The sequence below is a fragment of the Macaca nemestrina genome, chromosome 6, assembly GCF_043159975.1.
Source record: "Macaca nemestrina isolate mMacNem1 chromosome 6, mMacNem.hap1, whole genome shotgun sequence".
Lineage (NCBI taxonomy): Eukaryota > Metazoa > Chordata > Mammalia > Primates > Cercopithecidae > Macaca > Macaca nemestrina.
This window is the reverse complement of record NC_092130.1, coordinates 95653400-95676387: the sequence shown is the minus strand read 5'-3', so window position 1 is coordinate 95676387 and position 22988 is coordinate 95653400. Positions and strand designations below refer to the sequence as shown.

The following is a 22988-nucleotide window of genomic DNA, read 5'->3' as shown; positions in this document are numbered from 1 at the left end:
TAATGGGTATTGCCCTTTGAAAGGTCAGCAATGAGTAGAAACCTTTGAAAAATCTCTTTTTTAACCCGAAGTCTTCTGTGGGGTGGTCCCAGGACATCACCTGGGGCAGAATAAAGGCCCTGCACTTCTGCTACACTGGCTGCTACCTCTCTCTTTCCTCTGGCATTTCTATGCACTCTTTCTCCTTCTCTTTTGACATCCTTATTCTGACATGTTCTTGTCCTCTGCTTTCCTTCCTCTTCTTCCTGTGCCTTCCTTTGGAGCCAAGGGGTGCTGAACCTTCTGCCCTCCTGGCAGCAGTCAGCCTGTGGGGCCTGGGCAGGCTCACTCCACTTCCTCCCCTCCCTCATTGTGCTCTCCACTGGCATCCCCTGGGGCTTCAGAAGATGGGGTCAGACAAAAAGAAAGGGCAGAGGACGGGCAGGGGCAGTGCTCTGCCTTTCCCCACCAGTCTGGCTCCAGGAGGCATCAAAGAGCCCAGGAAATCACTGCCAGGGAACGAAGGAAGTGTGGCTCATAAAACACAGGGTGATTGTGGAAAGCACCAGGCAACAGGAGCAGGATCTTACAGCCTCCGCTCATATCCCATATGATCTTTAGCAAGTTTCTTTCCTGCTCAGAGTTGCAGCTTCCTGCTCTGTTGAGATTACATGCAGCTCCTATGAAACTGTGGATGAGAAACCGCTTAGTGAGCCACGAAGCACCGTGTCAAAGTACGGCATTGTCATCAACCCTTCATTCAGCCATCATTAGCGAACACATGCTTACTAATGACTGCCTGGTCCCTGTCACTCTTTTTCCCCATCTCCTCTCCTGGAGATCTTCCAATTTAAAGAGGCGTTAGGTGTCAGCAGTTACATTCTCAATGGCCAGGCCCTTCCTTCTCTAGTCACCAGGTTTGTTGGAAAAGATACCTAGTGTCATCAGGATTGAATGGTAATAATAAGGTGAAAATAAGTGTGCTCTAAGAAAAGGCTCCTTTGCCTGTCACAGTCATAGAATTAAAGTTCTTATAAGTGGATTTACTGACCATCAAACTTGCTACTTTCCTTCATTAAATTGTTAAAGGTATCTTCATGTTGTAATCGAACTTTCCTTCTCTCAGCAGCCAGATTATGTTCCACATGATCTTGTTCAGTTAGAAGTGTGACTGGTTTTAAATGAATCTAGAGAAAGAAAAGCATTTATCTTTTATTGCCTTGTTAAATTATAAAAGCACAGCATGAATTTTGCAAAAACAAATGATATGCTACATGGTTCTGTAACTCAAGTAAATAGAACTTTTATGAGTGTTTTCACTAAACATGTTATGACTAAATTTTTTCTTAAATTATTTTTAAACTAAAAAAATCAACACAGGCTTAATTATTTCTTCATGCAACAAGATATGTGTTTTAAAAAGTTCTCTCTATTAATTTTCCCTGATTTTTAAAAATTTTCAACAGAACTACAAAATAAGAAATTATTCAAATCGATGAATGAGGAGGGAGACTTTGACTCCACTGAAATCTAAATGTTTCCTGTCTTTTGCAAAATTAAGAAAGCAAAGAGAGGGAATAAAGATGTTCTAGAGAAAGCTATCTTAGACCATGAGGTATTCCCAATTTGGAAATTTCATTACATGGTGAAAACATTATCTAACAAGCAAAACAAAAGAATCAATATGTGGGAATAAAGCTTTCACCAACCTCCAGAAACCTGGAAATATGAGGCAACAGAACAAAGAGCTCAAATTCTTACATAAATGTCCTCTGCTGACCCTGTGTGTAGAAGGAAGGGTCACCTTGAAGCTGGACTGGGGTAGCTCCATGCTTATTTCCAAGATACTCAAAGTCTGGTACTGACCCTTGACCAAGATAAGGATGAAATAAGCTAGTGATCCCTGGGTGTGGGGGCTCACACCTGTAATCCCAGCACTTTGCGGGGGCTGAGGTGGGCAAGTCACTTGAGGTCAGGTGTTCAAGATTATAGGTGTGAGCCACTGCACCTGGACAACATAGTGAAACACTGTCTTTACTAAAAATACAAAAAGTAACAGGGTATGGTGGAACGCATCTGTAATCCCAGTTACTTAGGAGGCTGAGGCACAAGAATCGCTTGAACCCAGGAAAAGGAGGTTGCAGTGAGCCAAGATCATGCCAGTGCACTCCAGCCTGGGAGACAGAGTGAGACTCCATCTCAAAAAAAAAAAGAAAAAAAAATAAGCTGGTGATTTATAATATGCTGCTTAAAGTCCAAAACTCTCCTGGACTACCTTGTGGAGTTTGGTTAGGAGTGTGTAGATTGATGGCATGCACTGGTTTAACTCCTTTTTTTTTTTTTTTTTTTTTGAAACTCTGTTGTACAGTGTGTAATCTGGAGCACAGTGGTGTAATCATAGCTTCCTGTAACCTCAAAATCCTGGCTCAAGGGATCCTCCCAGTAGGACTGCAGGCAAGTGTCACTATGCCTGTCTAACTTATTTTTATTTTTTGTAGAGATGAGGGCTCACTATGTTGCCCAGGCTGGTCTCAAACTCCTGGCCTCAAGCAATCTTTCCTTCTCAGCCTCCCAAAGCACTGTAATTATAAGTGTGAGACACTGCACCCAGCCTGGTTTAACAATTTTTGTAGTGTTGTGTCAGTTGTGTGACTAGCAGGGTATACAAGACTGCTTGGTAAACTTGTGTGTTGGTTCTCCTGAAACCAAGATACCTTGCGTATGTTTTGGTGATTCCTATTCCGCAGAAGTACATCTTGTGTGACTAAGGCCCCCGAGGCATGGCTGTGCCTGGAGGCCTCGGCCCTCTCTGAGGCTGGCCTGTGCTTGCTTTCTCCCGCCGCACCATCTGCTTTAGCTTAGTAAGGCTTTGCATGAGTGTACCCTGTGGAGTCTTGCACGTCCCTTCAATGATCTGGCCTGTGCAATTGTTGAACTAAGTCTGGTTAATCATTGCCAATTTCTTTTTTGTTTTTTAATCAGCCTACATTACGCTTTGAACCAATTTCATCCTAAAATAAACTCACTGTGAACAGTGATTCAGGTAGTCCTATGGGTTCAAACCAAACCACTGATTTTTCATGGATCTCTTTGTGATGAGCTACTGAACCAGCATATTAGCAAGTAGGAAATAAGTTAGTCTGGAAAGGTGCTTTACAATTAAGGTTATCTGAACCAACCAATTATGCTAGCACCATAATGGATCTGACTTTCCACTTTCAGAAACCAGTTCTCCAGTCTCAAGAGAGATTGGACTGAAGTGTTACTATTCTATTCTTTTTTTCTTTTTTAGGGACGGAGTTTTGCACTTGCTGCCCAGGCTGAAGTGCAATGGCGCAATCTTGGCTCACCGCAACCTCTGCCTCCTGGGTTCTAGTGATTCTCCTGCCTCAGCCTCCCAAGTAGCTGGAATTATAGGCATGCACCACCATGCCCAGTTAATGTTTGTATTTTTAGTAGGGCGGGGCGGGGATTCTGCATGTTGGCCAGGCTGGTCTTGAACTCCTGACCTTAGGTGATCCACCCACCTCGGCCTCCCAAAGTGCTGGGATTACAGGCATGAGCTACCATGCTCGGCCAACTATTATATTCTTATTCCACACATCCATGAAGTTGGAGTGAGAAGTCTGAGGCTGGAGGGGGAAAATGACAGACTTCCTCTGCTGCCCCATGCAAAGGAATGGGATGGCAAGGTGCGTTCCTTTGTCACTTGCTCTCAGATACGGGCACCTGCACCCATCTCATATTCTCTCATTTCCAAGAGTCTGGAGATTTGTGGGGATGTCAGGAAAAACAGAATGGTTGGGAAGACTATCTCAGTGTCTCAGATTTTAGTGAACACAGGCTCTGTGGGATGCTTTGGCAAAGTACAGATTCCAAGATTCCACGCTAGTGATTCTAATTCAGTAGGTCCATGATATGGCCCAGAAAACCTCATTTTAACAAACAGAATTAGCTGATATGAACTTCCATTTGAAAAACAACACCCTTGGGCAATATGAATTTGCCTTGCAACGTGTTTAATGTTAACTGAGAGTGGAGGCCAGGGGCCATGGCTCACACCTCAGAACTTTGGGAGGTCAAGGCGGGCAGACCAGCCTGACCAACATGGTGAAACCCCATCTCTACTAAAAATACAAAAAAAAAAAAAAATTATTCAGGTACGGTGGTAGGAGCCTGTAATCCCAGCTACTTGGGAGGCTGAGGCAGGTGACTCTCTTGAACCTGGGAGGTGGAGATTGCAGTGAGCTGAGATTGTGCCACTGCACTCCAGCCTGGGTGACAGAGTGAGACTCTGCTCAAAAACAAAAGACTAAGAGTGGGAGAAGTGCCCCAGGGTACAAAGCTCTGCAGGGACACCTGCCACTGGCACTATGATGATCCAACTCAGCCCTAGCCCATCTCTATGCCTCCTGGCTCACATGAGGAAGAGGAGCTGGTGAGTGTGGTTCTGCCACCACCTCTCCTGGGTACAGTGGAAACATTTGTCTGGCTTTAAAGTGGGAGGCAGTCTGAAGAAGGCTTCAGACAAAGAGACAGAGAAGGACCTCTCCTTGCTTCAGAGTAGGGCTAGGAGAAGCCACTGTGTCTAGCTCTGGGATGATCCTTGGAGTGAAAGACTCATATTCTAGATTGAATTATCAGAGTGTTTAGACTAAATGGGACCCTCCTCCAGGCACCCTGACATTGAAAAAAAAATGCCAAGAAATTATAAGGAGCAAATCCCCAGCAGCCTCCAGATGAGTGGATGTGGGACGTGGCCGGGCAGCCAGCTAGGCGCACTCATCAGGCCAAAGTATCGCTTCGGAGGGTGTTTTCACCCCACATGCCCAGAAGCTTATTTTTAAACTTCAATAACTCAGCAATGTTGACAATTTTCCTTCAGGTATTAACAATGGTTAATCTATAACATGCAACTGCTTGCTAAATTGCTCTTGATTTTTTTTAAAAAGATTTTATTTTAACTCAATTTTGAGTTATATGACCACAAATGAAGAGCACTAAACCAGTAGGCAGTATTTTAAAGAAACTGATAGGACCTTCAGATCATTTAAAACAATGTGGATTTTTTTTTTTGTATTTTACAAACTTTCTATATTGTCTTTTCTCTAAGGTACTTTTCTCTAAAGTTCCTATTCCTCTGATGTTACCACAGAATGGTAACTTTTACAATAAATATTGGTGAATAACAAATCTTGGGAAAGTATATCTCATGGAAAGAAGAAATGTCATTTTTTTCTATAACATTCTGATGCAATTGTTACTATGTCCTTGAATTACATGCTAGATACATCTTCATATACAAAATTTACCTTTTCTTTTCCAACTGGTTTGGCTACAAATGTGGAGAAAGCCACACTAACAAGCTTCTCAATGCCGGTGAGCATGTCCTGTACCATGACCTTGATACTGATCTACAATGAAAAAAAAGATAAATAAATACACTCTTGGCCATCCAGAAACAGTTCAGATTTCAGCATTCAAAATGTAGTCATATGTATGCACCATTACTCTCTTTCATTTTAAAAATGAAACCAGAATTTTAATTTATTTTTAAGCAATAGAATTCTTTCAATGATGTTCTATAACATTGGACAATTAACTTTTTCTGATTATAAAAATTATTTATCATGTAAAATTTGTGGAATCTGACTATCCAGAGTATATATTATCAGTAATTCCATCACCCAGAGATAATAATTATTAAATTTTAGCTGAATTTTCTTCTAGCTTTTTATATTTATATATCATATATGATATATAAATGTATATGACATATATGACATATAAACGTATATGACATATCATATATGATATATAAATGTATATGATATATATGATATATAAATGTATATTATTTATGATATATAATACATAAACATACATATCGCATAATACACATATATCATATTACATAATATATACACATTTCATAATATATACATATGACACGAAATATGTGTGCATATATGCATGTGTATATAAAATTATTGTAATGTATTTACAGTTTTATGTTCTGATTTTGTTTTGTTTTGTTTTGAGACAGAGTCTTGTTCTGTCGCCAGGCTGGAGTGCAGCGGCACCACCTCGGCTCACTGCAAGCTCCGCCTCCCGGGTTCAAGCCATTCTCCTGCCTCAGCCTCCGTCGTAGCTGGGACTACAGGCATGCAGCACTACACCCAGCTAATTTTTTGTATTTTTAGTAGAGACAAGATTTCACCATGTTGGCCAGGATGGTCTCAACCTCTTGACCTTATGATCCGCCCACCTCGGCCTCCCAAAGTGTTGGGATTACAGGAGTGAGTCATCACACCTGGCCTATTCCAATTTTTAAAAATTTGACATTATATGATAAGCTCTTTTAAACTTCATTATTACTAAATATGCTTTTTTTTTTTTTTTTTTTTTTTTTTTTTTTGAGACGGAGTCTTGCTCTGTAGCCCGGGCTGGAGTGCAGTGGCCGGATCTCAGCTCACTGCAAGCTCCGCCTCCCGGGTTTACGCCATTCTCCTGCCTCAGCCTCCGGAGTAGCTGGGACTACAGGCGCCCGCCACCTCGCCCGGCTAGTTTTTTGTATTTTTAGTAGAGACGGGGTTTCACGGTGTTAGCCAGGATGGTCTCGATCTCCTGACCTCGTGATCCGCCCGTCTCGGCCTCCCAAAGTGCTGGGATTACAGGCTTGAGCCACCGCGCCCGGCCTAAATATGCTTTTGAAAACAAGATATTGGTGACTGCCTTATAAAACCACCAGAGAAATGTACCATAACTTTTTTTAGCCTTTACTCTCAGAGCTTTTTTTCTTTTTTAAAATGTCTCTAGGCAGCATACTCTCAGGGTTTCCTAGGACCAAGCCAACATGGACAGAATTGCATCATGTATTTACAGCTTTGTTTCTGTGATTAATTTTTCAGGAGTAATAAGAAGGTAGCTGAGACACTTTATGTTGATACTACAATGGGCTAGATTTCCCCGTGTGAAGAGCTCTGAAGCTTGGTCCTCAGGATTGTACTTTGGAGAAGTGTTGGTAAACTCCGGGACTTGTCTTTAGATTCTGGCTAATAAACCTTTTCCCAAATGTTTCAGATGAGTAATATTATCTTCTGAAAATAATGAGTGATCTCAGGCACAGCTCAGCACTGTGTTGTCAACAATGAAGAATATCTGTATCTGTATCTTTACCATGTACACCATGTAAAAAGAATAATCAATAATCTACGACTCATTTTAAGTCACTCAACTCATAAATGCAAATTAGTATTTACATGGTAAATCCTAAATTAACTAGATGGTGATTAGCCAAAATTAAACTATCTATTCCCAACTCTCTCAACCCTTAATCCCATACAGCTTTCTGCTTTTAGAGAAATGGACAAATGAAAAATAAAATAAAATATCTAACAGTAAAAACAAAGCAACAATTCTGGAGTGTTAAAATAAGTTCTAAACACTATCTTCTACTAGAACAGTTAACTTAGTTATATGTGATAACCAAATGTTTCAAAAACATATGCCAGGGAGAATTTCATTGTGTTATAAGAGATTAGGTAAGATTGGAATTACATTCTGTGAAAACAATTAGAAAACTGGACAAAATATAGGAAGCATCTATTTTCCCACCTACAAAAATAGGCAACACAGGACTGTGATCCCCAAGGCGGGAAAAACAATGAGAGGAGCACTGCATTCCCAGGTTCTCAGGCTAAAGGTGATTTACAGTTAGGTTAGGGAAGGAAATCCTAACTCTGCTAAATTGAATGGAGCTAAAATTTGTGGGGTAGAGTACCAGAGAAGTAAGCTAAAAAAAAGAAAGAATTCCAGAAATATGAATGTGAGTCTTTGAGTTGATACTAACTGGACTATATACAGGGTGAAACCCCACAAGGCCAGACAAGAACAGCTTCTGAGGAACAATCAATTCCTGGGAAACTGTAACATGGACAATTCCAAGAACTCACACACAGCTGGGGATCTTTTGAGTTCTCTCCAGCCAGATTTCACTGAATATAGAACCCCTTCACAGAGATAACAGAAGATCCCAACCTAGAAGAGGGTCTAAAGTAGCTGTAGAGTAGAGTATTCTAAATCTTCCATAGAAGAGTTTAAAACAGATCTTTAAAAGCTCAAACCAATCTGCAAGTAACAACATCTTCCTGCCAGGAAAAGTCTGACACTCTTTTTAAAGAAATATAACACAAGCCGGCACTAAACAATATAAAATTCACAATGCTCGCATCGAATACAAATTATTAGATGCAAGAAAATTATTAGGTGAAAGGTAACATAAATAAAACAACAGATAACAGAAATGATGGAATGACAACAAAAGATATTAAAACAACAATTAAATATAGGCACCATGAACTCAGAGATTTGGAACAGGAGTCAGCAACATCTTCTTAAAGGATAAGACCAGATAGTAAATATTTTAAGTTTTGTGGTCACATGGACTCTACTGCCACTACTCAACTCTGCCAATGTACTGTGATAGCAACACAGACAAAACATAAATGAATGGGTATAGCTGTGCTTCAAAAAATTTTTATTCATAAAACAGGTCTATAGACCATAGTTTGCTGACTTCCAACATAGAGAAAAAGATGAAAATAGTAAGGAAAGAATGGAAAACATAAAAAAACAAAGTGGGACTTTCTAAGATAAAAAAATATATAACATCTGAAATAAAAAACAAACCAGATAAGATTAAGAGCAGTTTAGTTAATGCAGGGGAAAAAGTCAGTGAAGCTGAAGATGACAAAAGAAGCTACACAGAATGTAGCATGAAGAGAAAGGAAGACTGAAAGAAAAAAAAAAAGAACAGTATCAGTGACCTGTGGAACATTAACAAGAAGTCTAAAACTCTAAAGTCCAAAAGGAGAGAGAGCACAAAAGACAGGAAAAAAGTTTGAAGATAAAATAGCTGAAAAAAATCCACATTTCTTAGAAACTATAAATCCATAGATCCAGCAGCTCAAAAAACCCAAGTCATATCATAATTTACATAATTCTGCTGCCAGGCTAGAATTCTATACCTACTGAATATGAACATCTTTTAAATACGAAGATGAAACAAAGACATTTTTACACAAAAGCTGAAAAGAAAAATGCTAAAGGAATATCTTCAGACAGAAGGAAAATGACACTAGGGAGAAATCTGGAGACACACAATACACAAAAGAATAAAGAACACAGAAATGGCAAATATGTGGGTGTATATATATATATATATAAAATACATTCTTTTCATTTTTATTCTTTTAAAAAGATGGTTGACTGTTTAAAACATAAATAATAACTATGTATTATAGGGTTTACCTCCTACATATGTGCATGTAAAAGGTATGACAATAACACAAAGGCTGGGACATGGCAAGGGAAGTGTGTATACTGTTATAAGGGTATTACTCTATACTCAAAGGGATATTATATTATTTGAAGATAGTCTCAGATAAGTTAAGTAGTCATATTGCAAACCTGAGAAAAGCACTAAAACCAAAACAAATATGTATAGTGAAAACACCAACAGTGGAGATAAAATGGATTACTAAAAATTACTCCACTCTAAAAAATGCAGGAAAAGATGGGGACAGGAAGAAACAAAGAACAGATGAAAGAAATAGAAGACAAATAGCCAGATGATAGATTTCAACTCTGCCATATAGATAATCTAAGGTAAACAGTTTAAATATTCCAGGTAGAAGGCAGAGATTGTTAGAATAAATAAAAAAAATAGCATCCAAATATATTTTGTTTATAAGAAACCCACTTACATATACAAATAAGACAGGTTAAAAGAAAAATGATGGGGGAAAAACACTAATCCAAAGAAAGCTTGTCCGGCTAAATTAATATCAGACAGAGTAGATTTCAAAACAAAAACCAGAGATAAAAAGGTACACTTCATAATGATAAAAGGGTCACAACATCAGGAAGAGTTAAGAATCCTGGCAGGGCACAGTGGCTCACACCTATAATCCCAGCACTTTGGGAGGCTGAGGTGAATGGATCACCTGAGGTCAGGAGTTCAAGACCAGCCTGGCCAACATGGTGAAACCCCGTCTCTACTAAAAATACAAAAATTAGCTGGGTGTGGTGGTGCACACCTGTAATCCCAGCTATTCGGGAGGCTGAGGCAAAAGAATCACTTGAACCAGGAGGCAGAAGCTGCAGGGAGCCAAGATCGTACCACTGTACTCCAGCCTGGGAGGCAGTTCAAGACTCCATCTCAAAATAATACTACTAATAATAACAATAATAATAATAATACAGAAGACTTGAACAATGCTATGAAACAATTTAGGCTAACTGACATCTGCAGAATACTTCATTGACTATAAGCAACACATTCTTTTCAAGTACATATAGCACATTCACCATAATAGTCCATATTTTGGGTCATTAAAAAAGTCTAAACAAATTTAAAATAATTGAAATTATAAAAATTATGTTCTCTCTCTGCAAAAGAATTAAATTAGAAATCAAAAACAAAGATATGTCTGGAAAAATCATCAGAGATTTGGAAATTAAACAACACATGTCTAGACAGACTAGAGGTCAGGGAAGAATTTACAAGAAAAAAAGGACATATTTTGATGCAGGTAAGGCAATACATTGAGGAAAATTTTATGATTTTAAATGCTTATATTTGAAAAAAAGAAAAATTCAATCAATTTCCCAAGATTCTACCTTAAGATACTAGAAAAAGAAAGGCAAACTAAACCCAAAATTAATAGAATGAGAATAATATAATAACCAGTAGCAGAAATCAAATACATTATGCTAAGTAAAATAAACTAGACACAAATTATTATATATACTATATCATTCCATTTATACAAAATATAGTAAAGGGCAAAAAAAAGGGTACTGACCTAAAGTAAATGAGTGGTTGTCACAAGCTGGGACCTGAGGGAGCTGATTGCAAAGGGGCATAGGGGGCTTCGTGTAGTGATGGGAACGTTGTATATTATAGTGGTGGTGATCCAACTGTATGACTTTGTCAAAGCTCAGCAAAATGTATAATTAAAATGGGAGAATTTTAATGTTGTAAATTATATCTCAATAAAACTGATTTTTAAAGACATGTTCTAAGGACCAAAAAAAAAAAACCCCTCATATAATGTGCTCTTAGTGCAAATGGGACAATATAATCTATTAATAGTAATGCATCGCACACCTTCCAGAGCGGGGAAAAGGGAAGAGACTAATTAATAGAGTCTGAGAATCCCCTGGAAGTGGGTTTGGCACAGAGCAGAGCTCCTGCTTGCTGTGGATTCAGGGGGAAGCCAGTCATTTATTTCTGCTCAACAACTTAGCAGAGGGCTGGCCTCAGTTGTGGCAGGAAACTGAAATTAAACAGGATGACCATAAAGGACATTTCCAGTTTGAAAAAGTAAAAATAAAAATGTTTAGTTGGCATCTAGAGTTAGAGAAAAAAAAAATCCAAGAAATTTCTACCAGGTGGTAGAAAGTACGACAAAATCTAGAGGCTCCCTGGTCATGATCTGCAGAGGATGAAAGAGAACAAAATTCTGCATGGCAGATCGGGCCTAGAAAGTCAGTGGAGGCTAGGGTTTACTCTCCCTAGCATCAGAAATCTGTGGTTTCAAACTCACTGGGTTTTATTTTTCTTTTAGATATTTAGCTTTTAGATAAGCCTCCTTTAGAAATTCTAGCCTGTCTCAGGAAGAGGAGGAAAAGGAGAAATGAAAAGGAGCTTTTATCTATATTTGGACTGTCTATCAGGAGAATGTGTGGCCCTCAGGAGACAGGCCAAGCCCAGAGGCTCTTGTGTGCAAAGGCTAAGAGCTCTGCAGTTGAATAAACAGTGTCCAGAAACACCATTCACTGACAGAGCTTGTTTCTTTCACAAGCATTTCCTTTCTGCTTTCTTCAAGTGCTTTGTATTCTGTTTATTTGGATACTGCTAGAAAGTGACCATATCAGCCGGGCGCAGTGGCTCATGCCTGTGATCGATCCTAGCACTTTGGGAGGCCGAGGTGGGCAGATCACAAGGTCAGATTGAGACCCTCCTGGCCAACATGGTGAAACCCCGTCTCTACTAAAAATACAAAAATTAGTGGTGGCAGGCGCCTGTAATCCCACCTACTTGGGAGGCTGAGGCAGGAGAATTGCTTGAACCCGGGAGGCGGAGGTTGCAGTGAGCCGAGATCTTGCCATTGCACTCCAGCCTGGCAACAGAGTGAGACTTTATCTCAAAAACAAAAACAAAAACAAAAATTAAAAAAAGAGGTGACCACATCAGGGTAAAGCCATCACCAAGGGCATGGTTACTGTCAAACCAGTTGTTACAGTTGAACTGTGTTCCCCCTTCCAAATTCTTAAGTCCTAACCCCCAATACCTTTGAATGTAAACGTGGAAATAGTGCTGTTGCAGATGTAATTAGTTAAGATGAGGCCAGACTGCGGTGGGGCAGGCCCCTAATCCAATATGACTGATATCTTTATAAAAACGGGAAATTTGGAAGCAGACACCCACACAAGGAGAACACATGTGAAGATGAAGGCAGAGATCGGGTGATGCAGCAGAAGCCAGGAAATACCAAAGACTACAGAGAGCCATGGGAGAATAGGAAAGCGGCATGAACAGATTATCCTTCCAGCCCTCAGAGAAACCAGCCCTGCCCATATCTTGATGTAGGACTTCTAGCTCCCAGAACCATGGGACAATACTCTTCTGTGTTTAGGCCACCCGGTCTGTGGTGCTTTGTTACGGCAGCCCTAGCAAACGAATACAAGCTCTTCCATGTCTTCATGCCCAGAGATCGAAGGATGGCTCCTGAGCAAGATGTAAGGTGCAATATGAGATCCAGCAATGCCTTTCCTCCTAATTTAACCTGAATAGAGATCTCAAGAGCCCCTGAGAATCCGGTATTCACAATGGTAGAGAAAAGAAAACCAAGTGGATGCAAAAAAAAAAATCTTCTAAATTTACCTTCTTACTAAAGTCCAGTTATCCTGCTTTTCAAAAACTGCTTAATCATGGGACTAGTTTCTGTCAGAGGGTGAGGGGATGGAGAACAAATAGAATAATAGTGGAGTCAGCATGATTAAGAAATAAAATCTATACTTTATGAAGAATTAAGAGTGTCCTTTTCTCTTGCAGGTTTATTTTCTGTATATCCTTCTATGTAGAAATACTGTATTGTATCATGTTGAAATGTGAGTTTTTTTTGTTTTTTTTTTAAGAGACAAAGTCTTGCTATGTCACCCAGGCTGGAATGCAGTGGTACAATCATAGCTCACCGTAGCCTCAAACTCCTGGGCTCAAGCAATCCTCCCATCTCCGCCTCCCGAGTAGCCAGGGCTACAGGCACTTACCACTGTGCTGCCTAATTTTTTTTTTCTTCTTAAAGATTGGGTCTTGCTATGTTGCCCAGGCTGGTCTCGAATTCCTGGCCTCAAGTGATCCTCCTGCCTCAGCCTCCCAAATTGCTGGGATTATAGGTGTGAGCCACCATGCCTGGCCATGTTGAATTTTAGCTAGGAAACACTGGAAACATCCACTGCCTATTATTTACCTGTGACCTGACTACACATTCCAGAGCCTTGTGAAATAGAGAATCTCATTAACTCCAAATATTAGTCTCGGCCTCCTGCTCTACCCTTTGTAAACAATGAAGAAATGAGCACCAACAGGCAGCCGTTTGAAAAGGTGCCTCTTACCTCCATGCTTGTGCTGAACGCTCTAGTAACTTTTGCTCTGATGGTTATAACTTGTCCAACTCTAGGGAAAAACAAACAAACAAACAAAAAACCTCAGTAGTTCTAGCACATTTTATTTCAGATCAGACTTAAAGATTACTTAAATGCATGCCATCAAGCAGTTCCACCTTATCATGCTGATAATGTTCATGCATGGGAAATTCAGGTTAATGATAATGGAAAAAGACAGCGCGTAAAAACAAAGGCCGATTACTGTAAACCACACTTATGGTGTTAGCGGACCACCAATATTTAAACAGAAAAGAACCTCTACAGAGATAGTGTGCGACATGACTCCAAATCCGCAACACATACTGACTATACAGCAGCTGTTTTCCCAAGAGAAGTTAAGACAAATACACCAGCAAATCTATACAGCTGATATTTATTTTTAAAAGTTAGTTAATGCATAAATGGACAAATATACAAAAATGCAAGCAGGCAAACTGATCAGCTTCAGTTGGTTTGTATGGGCCCTCATTGATGCTAGGTGGTCTACTCACTTCGATCATGTAACCTGACGTTGTTCCAAAACTTTTGTGTTCAGGCCCTTCAGTCAGCTCTAATCCCTTCCCCTTAGCAGAAGGTAAGGTTATCCAATAGAAGCCCCCTGGATTTTTCTTCCTTAACTTCAAAGTTAAACTGCATTTGCACCTTTCTCTTTGCTCTTCTTTTCAGGGAAAGAGGGAATCTCTTGAGACCTAATCTCATTCTTTACCTGTGCCATTGGTTCCCATCCTCCTGTGACCCTGTCCCCTCCCTTGTTGGCTCTGCTTCATCAACTCTGTCCTCTTTTCTGCCTTCAATCTTTGCCTCTTCCCCAATTCTCCATCAGTCTATGACAATGCTCAAGGCTTCTTTCCAAAATCTTTCTCTCAAACTTATTATATCTCAAGATGTTTTTCTTTTCTTCATATTCAAACTTCCTAAAAACATCTTTTATTTTTCTAACTTATACATGTCACTAATGCTTACTGAGTTAACTGGCATTTTACTGAGTAGTCCTGGCATTAAGCCGGGTCAAAGGACACAGTGATTAATAAGACAAAACTGCTGACTTCAAGGAGACCAATCTTTCTTTGGGATGCTGGGATGTAAACAGATAAAGTCCAAAAGATTACCAAGGAATTATCGACAATTCATTAACAATAAAAATCCCTGTCATTAATTAAATGAAGTTTAATGTTTCTCAGTGTGGCCATACTAATAACAATGACTACTCTTTATTGAATGTTGTGTGCAAATCAGGCACCGTGGGATTTGCTGGCGAGATGGCCGAATAGGAGCAGCTCCGGTCTGCAGCTCTCAGCGAGACCGATGCAGAAGGGGGTGATTTCTGCATTTCCAACTGAGGTACCCGGCTCATCTCATTGAGACTGGTTGGACGGTGGGTGCAGCCCATGGAGGGGGAGCCGAAGCAGGGTGGGGCATCACCTTACCAGGGAAGTGCAAGGGGTTGGGGGATTTCCCTCCCCCTAGCCAAGGGAAGCCGTGAAGGACTGTGCTGTGAGGAACGGTGCACTCCGGCCCAGATACTGAGCTTTTCACATGGTCTTTGCAACCCGCAGACCAGGAGATTCCCTCCGGTGTCTACACCATCAGGGCCCTGGGTTTCAAGCACAAAACTGGGCGGCCATTTGGGGAGACACCGAGCTAGCTGCAGGAGTGTTTTTTTCATACCCCAGTGGTACCTGGAACACCAGCAAGACAAAACCATTCATTCCCCTGGAAAGGGGGCTGAAGCCAGGGAGCCGAGTAGTCTGGCTTGGCAGGTCCCACGCTCATGGAGCCCAGCAAGCCAAGATCCACTGGCTTGAAATTCTCGCCGCCAGCACAGCAGTCTGAGGTCAAACTGGGACGCTCGAGCTTGGTGAGGGGAGGGGCGTCCACTATTGCTGAGGCTTGAGTAGGCAGTTTTACCCTTACTGTGTAAACAAAGCCACCGGGAAGTTCGAAGTGAGCAGAGCCCACCACAGCTCAGCAAGGCTGCTCCGGCCAGACTGCCTCTCTAGATTCCTCCTCTCTGGGCAGGACATCTCTGAAAAAAAGGCAGCATCCCCAGCCAGGGACTTAAAGATAAAACTCCCATCGCCCTGGGACAGAGCACCTGGGAGAAGCGGCAGTTGTGGGCGCAGCTTCAGCAGACTTAAACATCCCTGCCTGATGGCTCTGAAGAGAGCCGCAGATCTCCCAGCACAGCGTTTGAGTTCTGATAAGGCACACAATGCCTCCTCAAGTGTGTCCCAGACCACCACGTATCCTGACTGGGAGACACCTCCCAGTCGGGGCCAACAGACACCTCATACAGGAGAGCTCTAACTGGCATCTGGCAGGTGCCCCTATGGGACAAAGCTTCCAGAGGAAGGAACAGGAAGGAATCTTTGCTGTTCTGCAGCCTCTGCTGGGAATACCCAGGCAAACAGGGTCTTGAGTGGACCTCCAGCAAACTCCAGCAGACCTGCAGCAGAGGGGCCTGACTGTCAGAAGGAAAACTAACAAACAGAAAGGAATAGCATCAACATCAACAAAAAGGACGTCCACTCAGATACCTCATCTGAAGGTCACCAGCATCAAAGACCAAAGGTAGATAAACCCATGAAGATGGGGAGAAAACAGTGCAAAAAGGCCGAAAATGCCTCTTCTCCACAAAAGGATCACAACTTCTTGCCAGGAAGGGAAAAAAACTGGATGGAGAATGAGTTCAATGAACTGACAGAAGAAGGCTTCAGAAGGTGGGTAATAACAAACTCCTCTGAGCTAAAGGAGCATGTTCTAACCCAAGGCAAGGAAGCTAAGAACCTTGAAAAATGGTTAGAGGAATTGCTAACTGGAATAACCAGTTTAGAGAAGAACATAAATGACCTGAAGGAGCTGAAAAACACAGCATGAGAACTTCGTGAAGCAGATACAACTATCAATAGCTGAATCAATCAAGCAGAAGAAAGGATATCAGAGATTGAAGATCAACTTAATGAAATAAAGCAAGAAGACAAGATAAGAGAAAAAAGAATGAAAATAAACAAAGCCTCCAAGAAATATGAGACTATGTGAAAAGACCAAATCTACGTTGGATTGGTGTACCTGAAAGTGATAGAGAGAATAGAACCAGGTTGGAAAACACTCTTCAGGATATTATCCAAGAGAACTTCCCCAATCTAGCAAGACAGCCCAACATTCCAATTCAGGAAATACAGAGAATACCACAAAGGTACTCCTTGAGAAGAGCAACCTTAAGACACATAATCGTCAGATTCACCAAAGTTGAAATGAAGGACAAAATGTTAAGGACAGCTAGAGAGAAAGGTCAGGTTACCCACAAAGGGAAGCCCATCAGAATAACAGCAGATCTCTCGGCAGAAACCCTATAAGCCAGAAGAGAGTGGGGACCAATATTCAACATTCTTAAAGAATTTTCAACCCAGAATTTCATATCCAGCCAAACTAAGCTTCATAAGTGAAGGAGAAATAAAATCCTTTACAGACAAGCAAATGCTGAGAGACTTTGTCACCACCAGGGCTGCCTTACAAGAGCTCCTGAAGGAAGCACTAAACATGGAAAGGAACAACTGGTACCAGCCACTCCAAAAACATATCAAATTATAAAGACCATCGACATTATGAAGAAACTGCATCAACTAACAGGCAAAAGAATCAGCTAGCATCATAATGACAGCATCAAATTCACACTTAACAATATTAATCTTAAATGTAAATGGGCTAAATGCTCCCCTTAAAAGACACAAACTGGCAAATTGGATAAAGAGTCAAGACCCATCAGTGTGCTGTATTCAGGAGACCAATCTCATGTGCAAAGACACACGTAGGCTCAAAATAAAGGGCTGGAGGAATATTTACCAAGCAAATGGAAAGCAAAAAAAAAGCAGGGGTTGCATCCTAGTCTCTGATAAAACAGACTTTAAACGAACAAAGATCAAAAGAGACAAAGAAGGACATTACATATTGGTAAAGGAATCAATTCAACAAGAAGAGTAACTATCCTAAATATATATGCACCCAATACAGGGGCACCCAGATTCATAGAGAAAGTTCTTAGAGACCTACAAAGAGACACACAATAATAGTGGGAGACTTTAACACCCCACTGTCAATATTAGACAGATCAACGAGACAGAAAATTAACAAGGATATTCAGAACTTGAACTCGGCTCTGGACCAAGCAGACTTAATAGACACCTGCAAAACTCTCCACCCCAAATGAACAGAATATACATTCTTCTCAGCACGACATATCACTTATTCTAAAATCGACCACATAATTGGAGGTAAAACACTCCTCAGCAAATGCAAAAGAATGGAAATCATAACAAACAGTCTCTCAGGGTACAGTACAATCAAATTAGAACTCAAGATTAAGAAACTCACTCAAAATCGCTCAACTACATGGAAACTGAACAACCTGCTCCTGAATGACTACTGGGTACATAACGAAATGAAGGCAGAAATAAATAAGTTCTTTGAAACCAATGAGAACAAAAACACAACATACCAGAATCTCTGGGACACATTTAAAGCAGTGTGTACAGAGAAATTTATAGCACTAAATGCCCAGAAGAGAAAGCAGGAAAGATCTAAAATCGACACCCTAATATCACAATTAAAAGAACGAGAGAAGCAAGAGCAAAAAAATTCAAAAGTGAGCAGAAGACAAGAAATAACTAAGATCAGAGCAGACTGAAGGAGATAGAGACATGAAAAACCCTTCAAAAAAATCAAGGAATCCAGAAGCTGTTTTTCTGAAAACATCAACAAAATAGATAGATCGCCAGCCAGACTAATAAAGAAGAAAAGAGAGAAGAATCAAATAGACACAATAAAAAGTGATAAAGGGGATATCACCACTGCTCCCACAGAAATACAAACTACTATCAGAGAATACTACAAACACCTCTACACAAATAAACTAAAAAATTTAGAAGAAATGGATAAATTCCTGGACACATAAAACCTCCCAAGACTAAACTAGGAAGAAGTCGAATCTCTGAATAGACTAATGTCAAGTTCTGAAATTGAGGCAGTAATTAATAGCCTACCAACCAAAAAAATCCAGGCCCAGATGGATTCACAGCTGAATTCTACCAGAGGTACAAAGAAGAGCTGGTACCATTCCTTCTGAAACTATTCTAAACAACAGAAAAAGATGGACTCCTCCCTAACTCATTATATGAGGCCAGCATCCTCCTGATACCAAAACCTGACAGAGACACAACAAAAAAAGAAAATTTCAGGCCAATATCTCCGATGAACATCGATGTGAAAATCCTCAATAAAATACTGGCAAACAGAATCCAGCAGCACATCAAAAAGCTTATCCACCATGATCAAGTCGACTTCATCCCTGGGATGCAAGGCTGGTTCAACATACACAAATCAACATACACAAATCAATAAATGAAATCACATAAACAGAACCAATAACAAAACCACATAATTATCTCAATAGATGCAGAAAAGGCCTTCAACAAAATTCAACAACCCATTCATGCTAAAAACTCTCAATAAACTAGATATTGATGGAACATATTTCAAAATAATAAGAGCTATTTATGAGAAACCCACAGCCAATATCACACTGAATGGGGAAAACCTGGAAGCATTCCCTTTGAAAATTGGCATAAGACAAGGATGCCCTGTTTCACCACTCCTATTCAACACAGTATTGGACGTTCTGGCCAGGGCAATCAGGCACGAGAAAGAAAGAAAGGGCATTCAAATAGGAAAAGAGGAAGTCAAATTGTCTCTGTTTGCAAATTATATGATTGTATATTTAGAAAATCCCATCATCTCAGCCCAAAATCTCCTTAAACTGAAAAGCAACTTCAGCAAAGTCTCAAGATACAAAACCAATGTGCAAAAATCACAAGCATTCCTATACACCAATAACAGACAGAGAGCCAAATCATGAATGAACTCCCATTCACAATTGCTACAAAGAGAATAAAATACCTAGGAATACAACTTACAAGGGATGTGAAGGACCTTTTCAAGGAGAACTACAAACCACTGCTCAAGGAAATAAGAGAGAACACAAACAAATGGGAAAATATTCCACGCTTATGGATAGGAAGAATCAATACCGTGAAAATGGCCATAGTGCCCAAAGTAATTTATAGATTCAATGCTATCCCCATCAAGCTATATTGACTTTCTTCACAGAATTGGATAAACTACTTTAAATTTTATGTGGAACCAAAACAGAGCCTGAATAGCCAAGACAATCTTAAGCAAAAAGAACAAAGCTGGAGGCATCATGCTATCTGACTTCAAACTATACCAGCAGTAACCAAAACAGCATGGTACAGGTACCAAAACAGATATATAGACCAATGGAACAGAACAGAGGCTTCAGAAATAACACCACACATCTCCAACCATCTAATCTTTGACTAACCTGACAAAAACAAGCAATGGGGAAAGGATTCCCTATTTAATAAATGGTGTTAGGAAAACAGGCTAGCCATATGCAGAAAACTGAAACTGGACCCCTTCCTTACACCTTATACAAAAATTAACTCAAGATGGATTAAAGACTTAAACATAAGACCTAAAACCATAAAAATCCTAAAAAAAAAACAAAACCTAGGCAATACCATTCAGGACATAGGCATGGGCAAAGACTTCATGACTAAAACACCAAAAGCAATGGCAACAAAAGTCAAAATAGACAAATGGGCTCAATTAAACCAAAGAGCTTCTGCCCAGTAAAAGAGACTATCATCAGACTGAACAGGCAACCTACAGAATGGGAGAAAATTTCTGCAATCTATCCATCTGACAAAGGGCTAATATCCAGAATCTACAAAGAACTTAAACACATTTACAAGAAAAAACAACCCCATCAAAAAGTGGGCAAAGGATATGAACAGACACTTTTCAAAAGAAGATATTATGTGGCCAAACAACTTAAGAAAAAAAGCTCGCCATCACTGGTCATTAGAGAAATGCAAATCAAAACCACAATGGGATTCCATCTCACGCCAGTTACGTGACAATCATTAAAAAGTCAGGAAACAACAGATGCTGGAGAGTATGTGGGGAAATAAGAACGCTTTTACATTGTTGGTGGGAGTGTAAATTAGTTCAACCATTGTGGAAGAGAGCATGGCGATTCCTCAAGGATCTAGAACTAGAAATACCATTTGACCTAGCAATCCCATTACTGGATATGTACCCAAAGGATTATAAATCATTCTACTATAAAGACACATGCACACATGTTTATTGCGGCACTGTTCACAATAGCAAAGATGTGGAAGCAACCCAAATGTCCATCAGTGACAGACTGGATTAAGAAAATGTGGCACATATACACCATGGAATACTAGGCAGCCATAAAAAAGGATGAGTTTGTGTCCTTTGCAGGGACATGGATGAAGCTGGAAACCATCATTCTCAGCAAATTAACACAAGAACAGAAAACCAAACACTGCATGTTCTCACTCATAAGTGGGAGTTGAACAAAGAGAACACATGAACAAAGGGAAGGGAACATCACACACTGGGGCCTGTCAAGGGGTGGGGGGCTAGGGGAGGGATAGTACTAGGAGAAATACCTAATGTAGATGACGGGTTGATGGGTGCAGCAAACCACCATGGCACATGTATACCTAAGTAACAAACCTGCACACTCTGCACATGTACCCCAGAATTTAAAGTATAATAATAATAATAAAAATCAAGCACCATGCTAAATGCTTTGTATCATAATCTAACAACACACCATTCACTAAGCAGTAATCCCATGAGGTGGGCATTATCATTCCCATTTCATTCCCATCAGGAAATGGCCTTAGAAGGTGACATAGCAACTGGCAGGATCAGAGTTCAAACCCTGGTCTTATCTGGCTCCACAGCCTTGGAAACATTACCCTATTCAGACTTCTGGTAAATAATTGCAATTCACACTATTTTAATCATAGTAGAGAGGCTTGTTCAGATACACATATCTCACTCTGTCATCCAGGCTGCATGCAGTGCAGTGGTTTAATTATGGCTCACTGGAGCCTTAAATTCCTGGGCTCAAATGATCTTCCTGGATTGGACTCCCAAAGTGCTGGGATACAGCATGAGCCACTGCATCTGGTCTAGATATATTAAAGACAGTCTATAAGATGAACCAGTTGGGTTTACCTAGAAGAGTGACCACATCTGGTTAAAGCCTTTGAGCATATATTGTTACTCTACATACCTGTCATAATCTGTAGCATTTTTTGGCAGAAAAACTGGAGGTAAAGAAAGAGTTTAATAATACATACATAGGCATATTTATATAAACAATTAATTTCTATATTAGAAATCTGAACAAATTTAAATTTCTGGCACAGTTTTATTAACCTTTAATTTTACAAGTTTGAAAACTGATAAAACCTACATAACAACTGCTACGGAGAGGAATTTGGCAATGTCTAATAAAATGACATATTCATTTACCCTTTGACTCAGCAATCCAATTTCTAGAAATCTATCCCACAAAGGCCAGGCATGATGGCTCATGCCTGTAATCCCAGCACTTTGGGAGGGTGAGGCAGGTGGATCACCTGAGGTCAGGAGTTTGAGACCAGCCTGGCCAACATGGCAAAGCCCCGTCTCTACTAAAAATTCAAAAATTAGCCAGGTGTGGTGGCACATGCCCATAGTCTCAGCTACTAGGGAGGCTGAGGCAGGAGAATCGCTTGAACCTGGGAGGCAGAGGCTACAGTGAGCCAAGATCATGCCATTGCACTCCAGCCTGGGTGACAGAGCGAGACTCTGTCTTAAAAAAGAAAGAAAGAAATCTATCCTACAAATATACTGGCAAAAATACAAACAGACATCTGCACAAGACTGCAAATTGAAATATTATTTGTAATAGCAAAAGACTGGAAATAATCTAAATGTTCATCAGTGGAGGACCAGTTGAATAATGTAGTGTGCTTCCACAATGGAGTACTATGTAGATATTAAAAGGAATGATGAATATCTACTTATAGTTATGCCTAGTTTAATGACAGGGATGTGTTCTGAGAAATGCTTCATTAGGTGATTCTGTTGTTGTGGAAACATCACAGAGTGCACCCACACTAACCTAGATGGTATAGCCTCCTACACACCTAGGCTATATGGTCTAGCCTATTGCTCCCAGGCCACAAATCTGTAGAGGATGTTACTGTGCTGAATACTGTCGGCAACCGTAAACAGTGGTAAGTATTCGTGTATCCAAACATAGCTAAATATAGACAAGATGCAGTAAAAATGCAGTATTAAAATCTTTTTTTTTTTTTTTTTTTTGA

The 22988-nt window shown here is 40.2% G+C and overlaps 1 protein-coding gene across 5 annotated transcripts in view; it reads right to left on the bottom strand.

Moving 5' to 3' along the window:
- The window catches only part of LOC105475057 (acyl-CoA thioesterase 12), a 65906-nt gene that overhangs the window by 29753 nt on the left and 13165 nt on the right, over positions 1–22988 (bottom strand). For 4 of the 5 annotated variants that reach the window (XM_011730002.2, XM_011730004.2, XM_011730003.2 and 1 more), the window contains exons 3-5: positions 13663–13723; positions 5292–5393; positions 1031–1166 (exon numbers count right to left, since the gene is read on the bottom strand). In XM_011730002.2, coding sequence (XP_011728304.2) covers positions 1031–1166; positions 5292–5393; positions 13663–13723 — 299 coding nt within the window. The remainder of the gene's footprint in view (positions 1–1030; positions 1167–5291; positions 5394–13662; positions 13724–22988) is intronic. The other variant, XM_071098737.1, reaches the window with a different exon arrangement.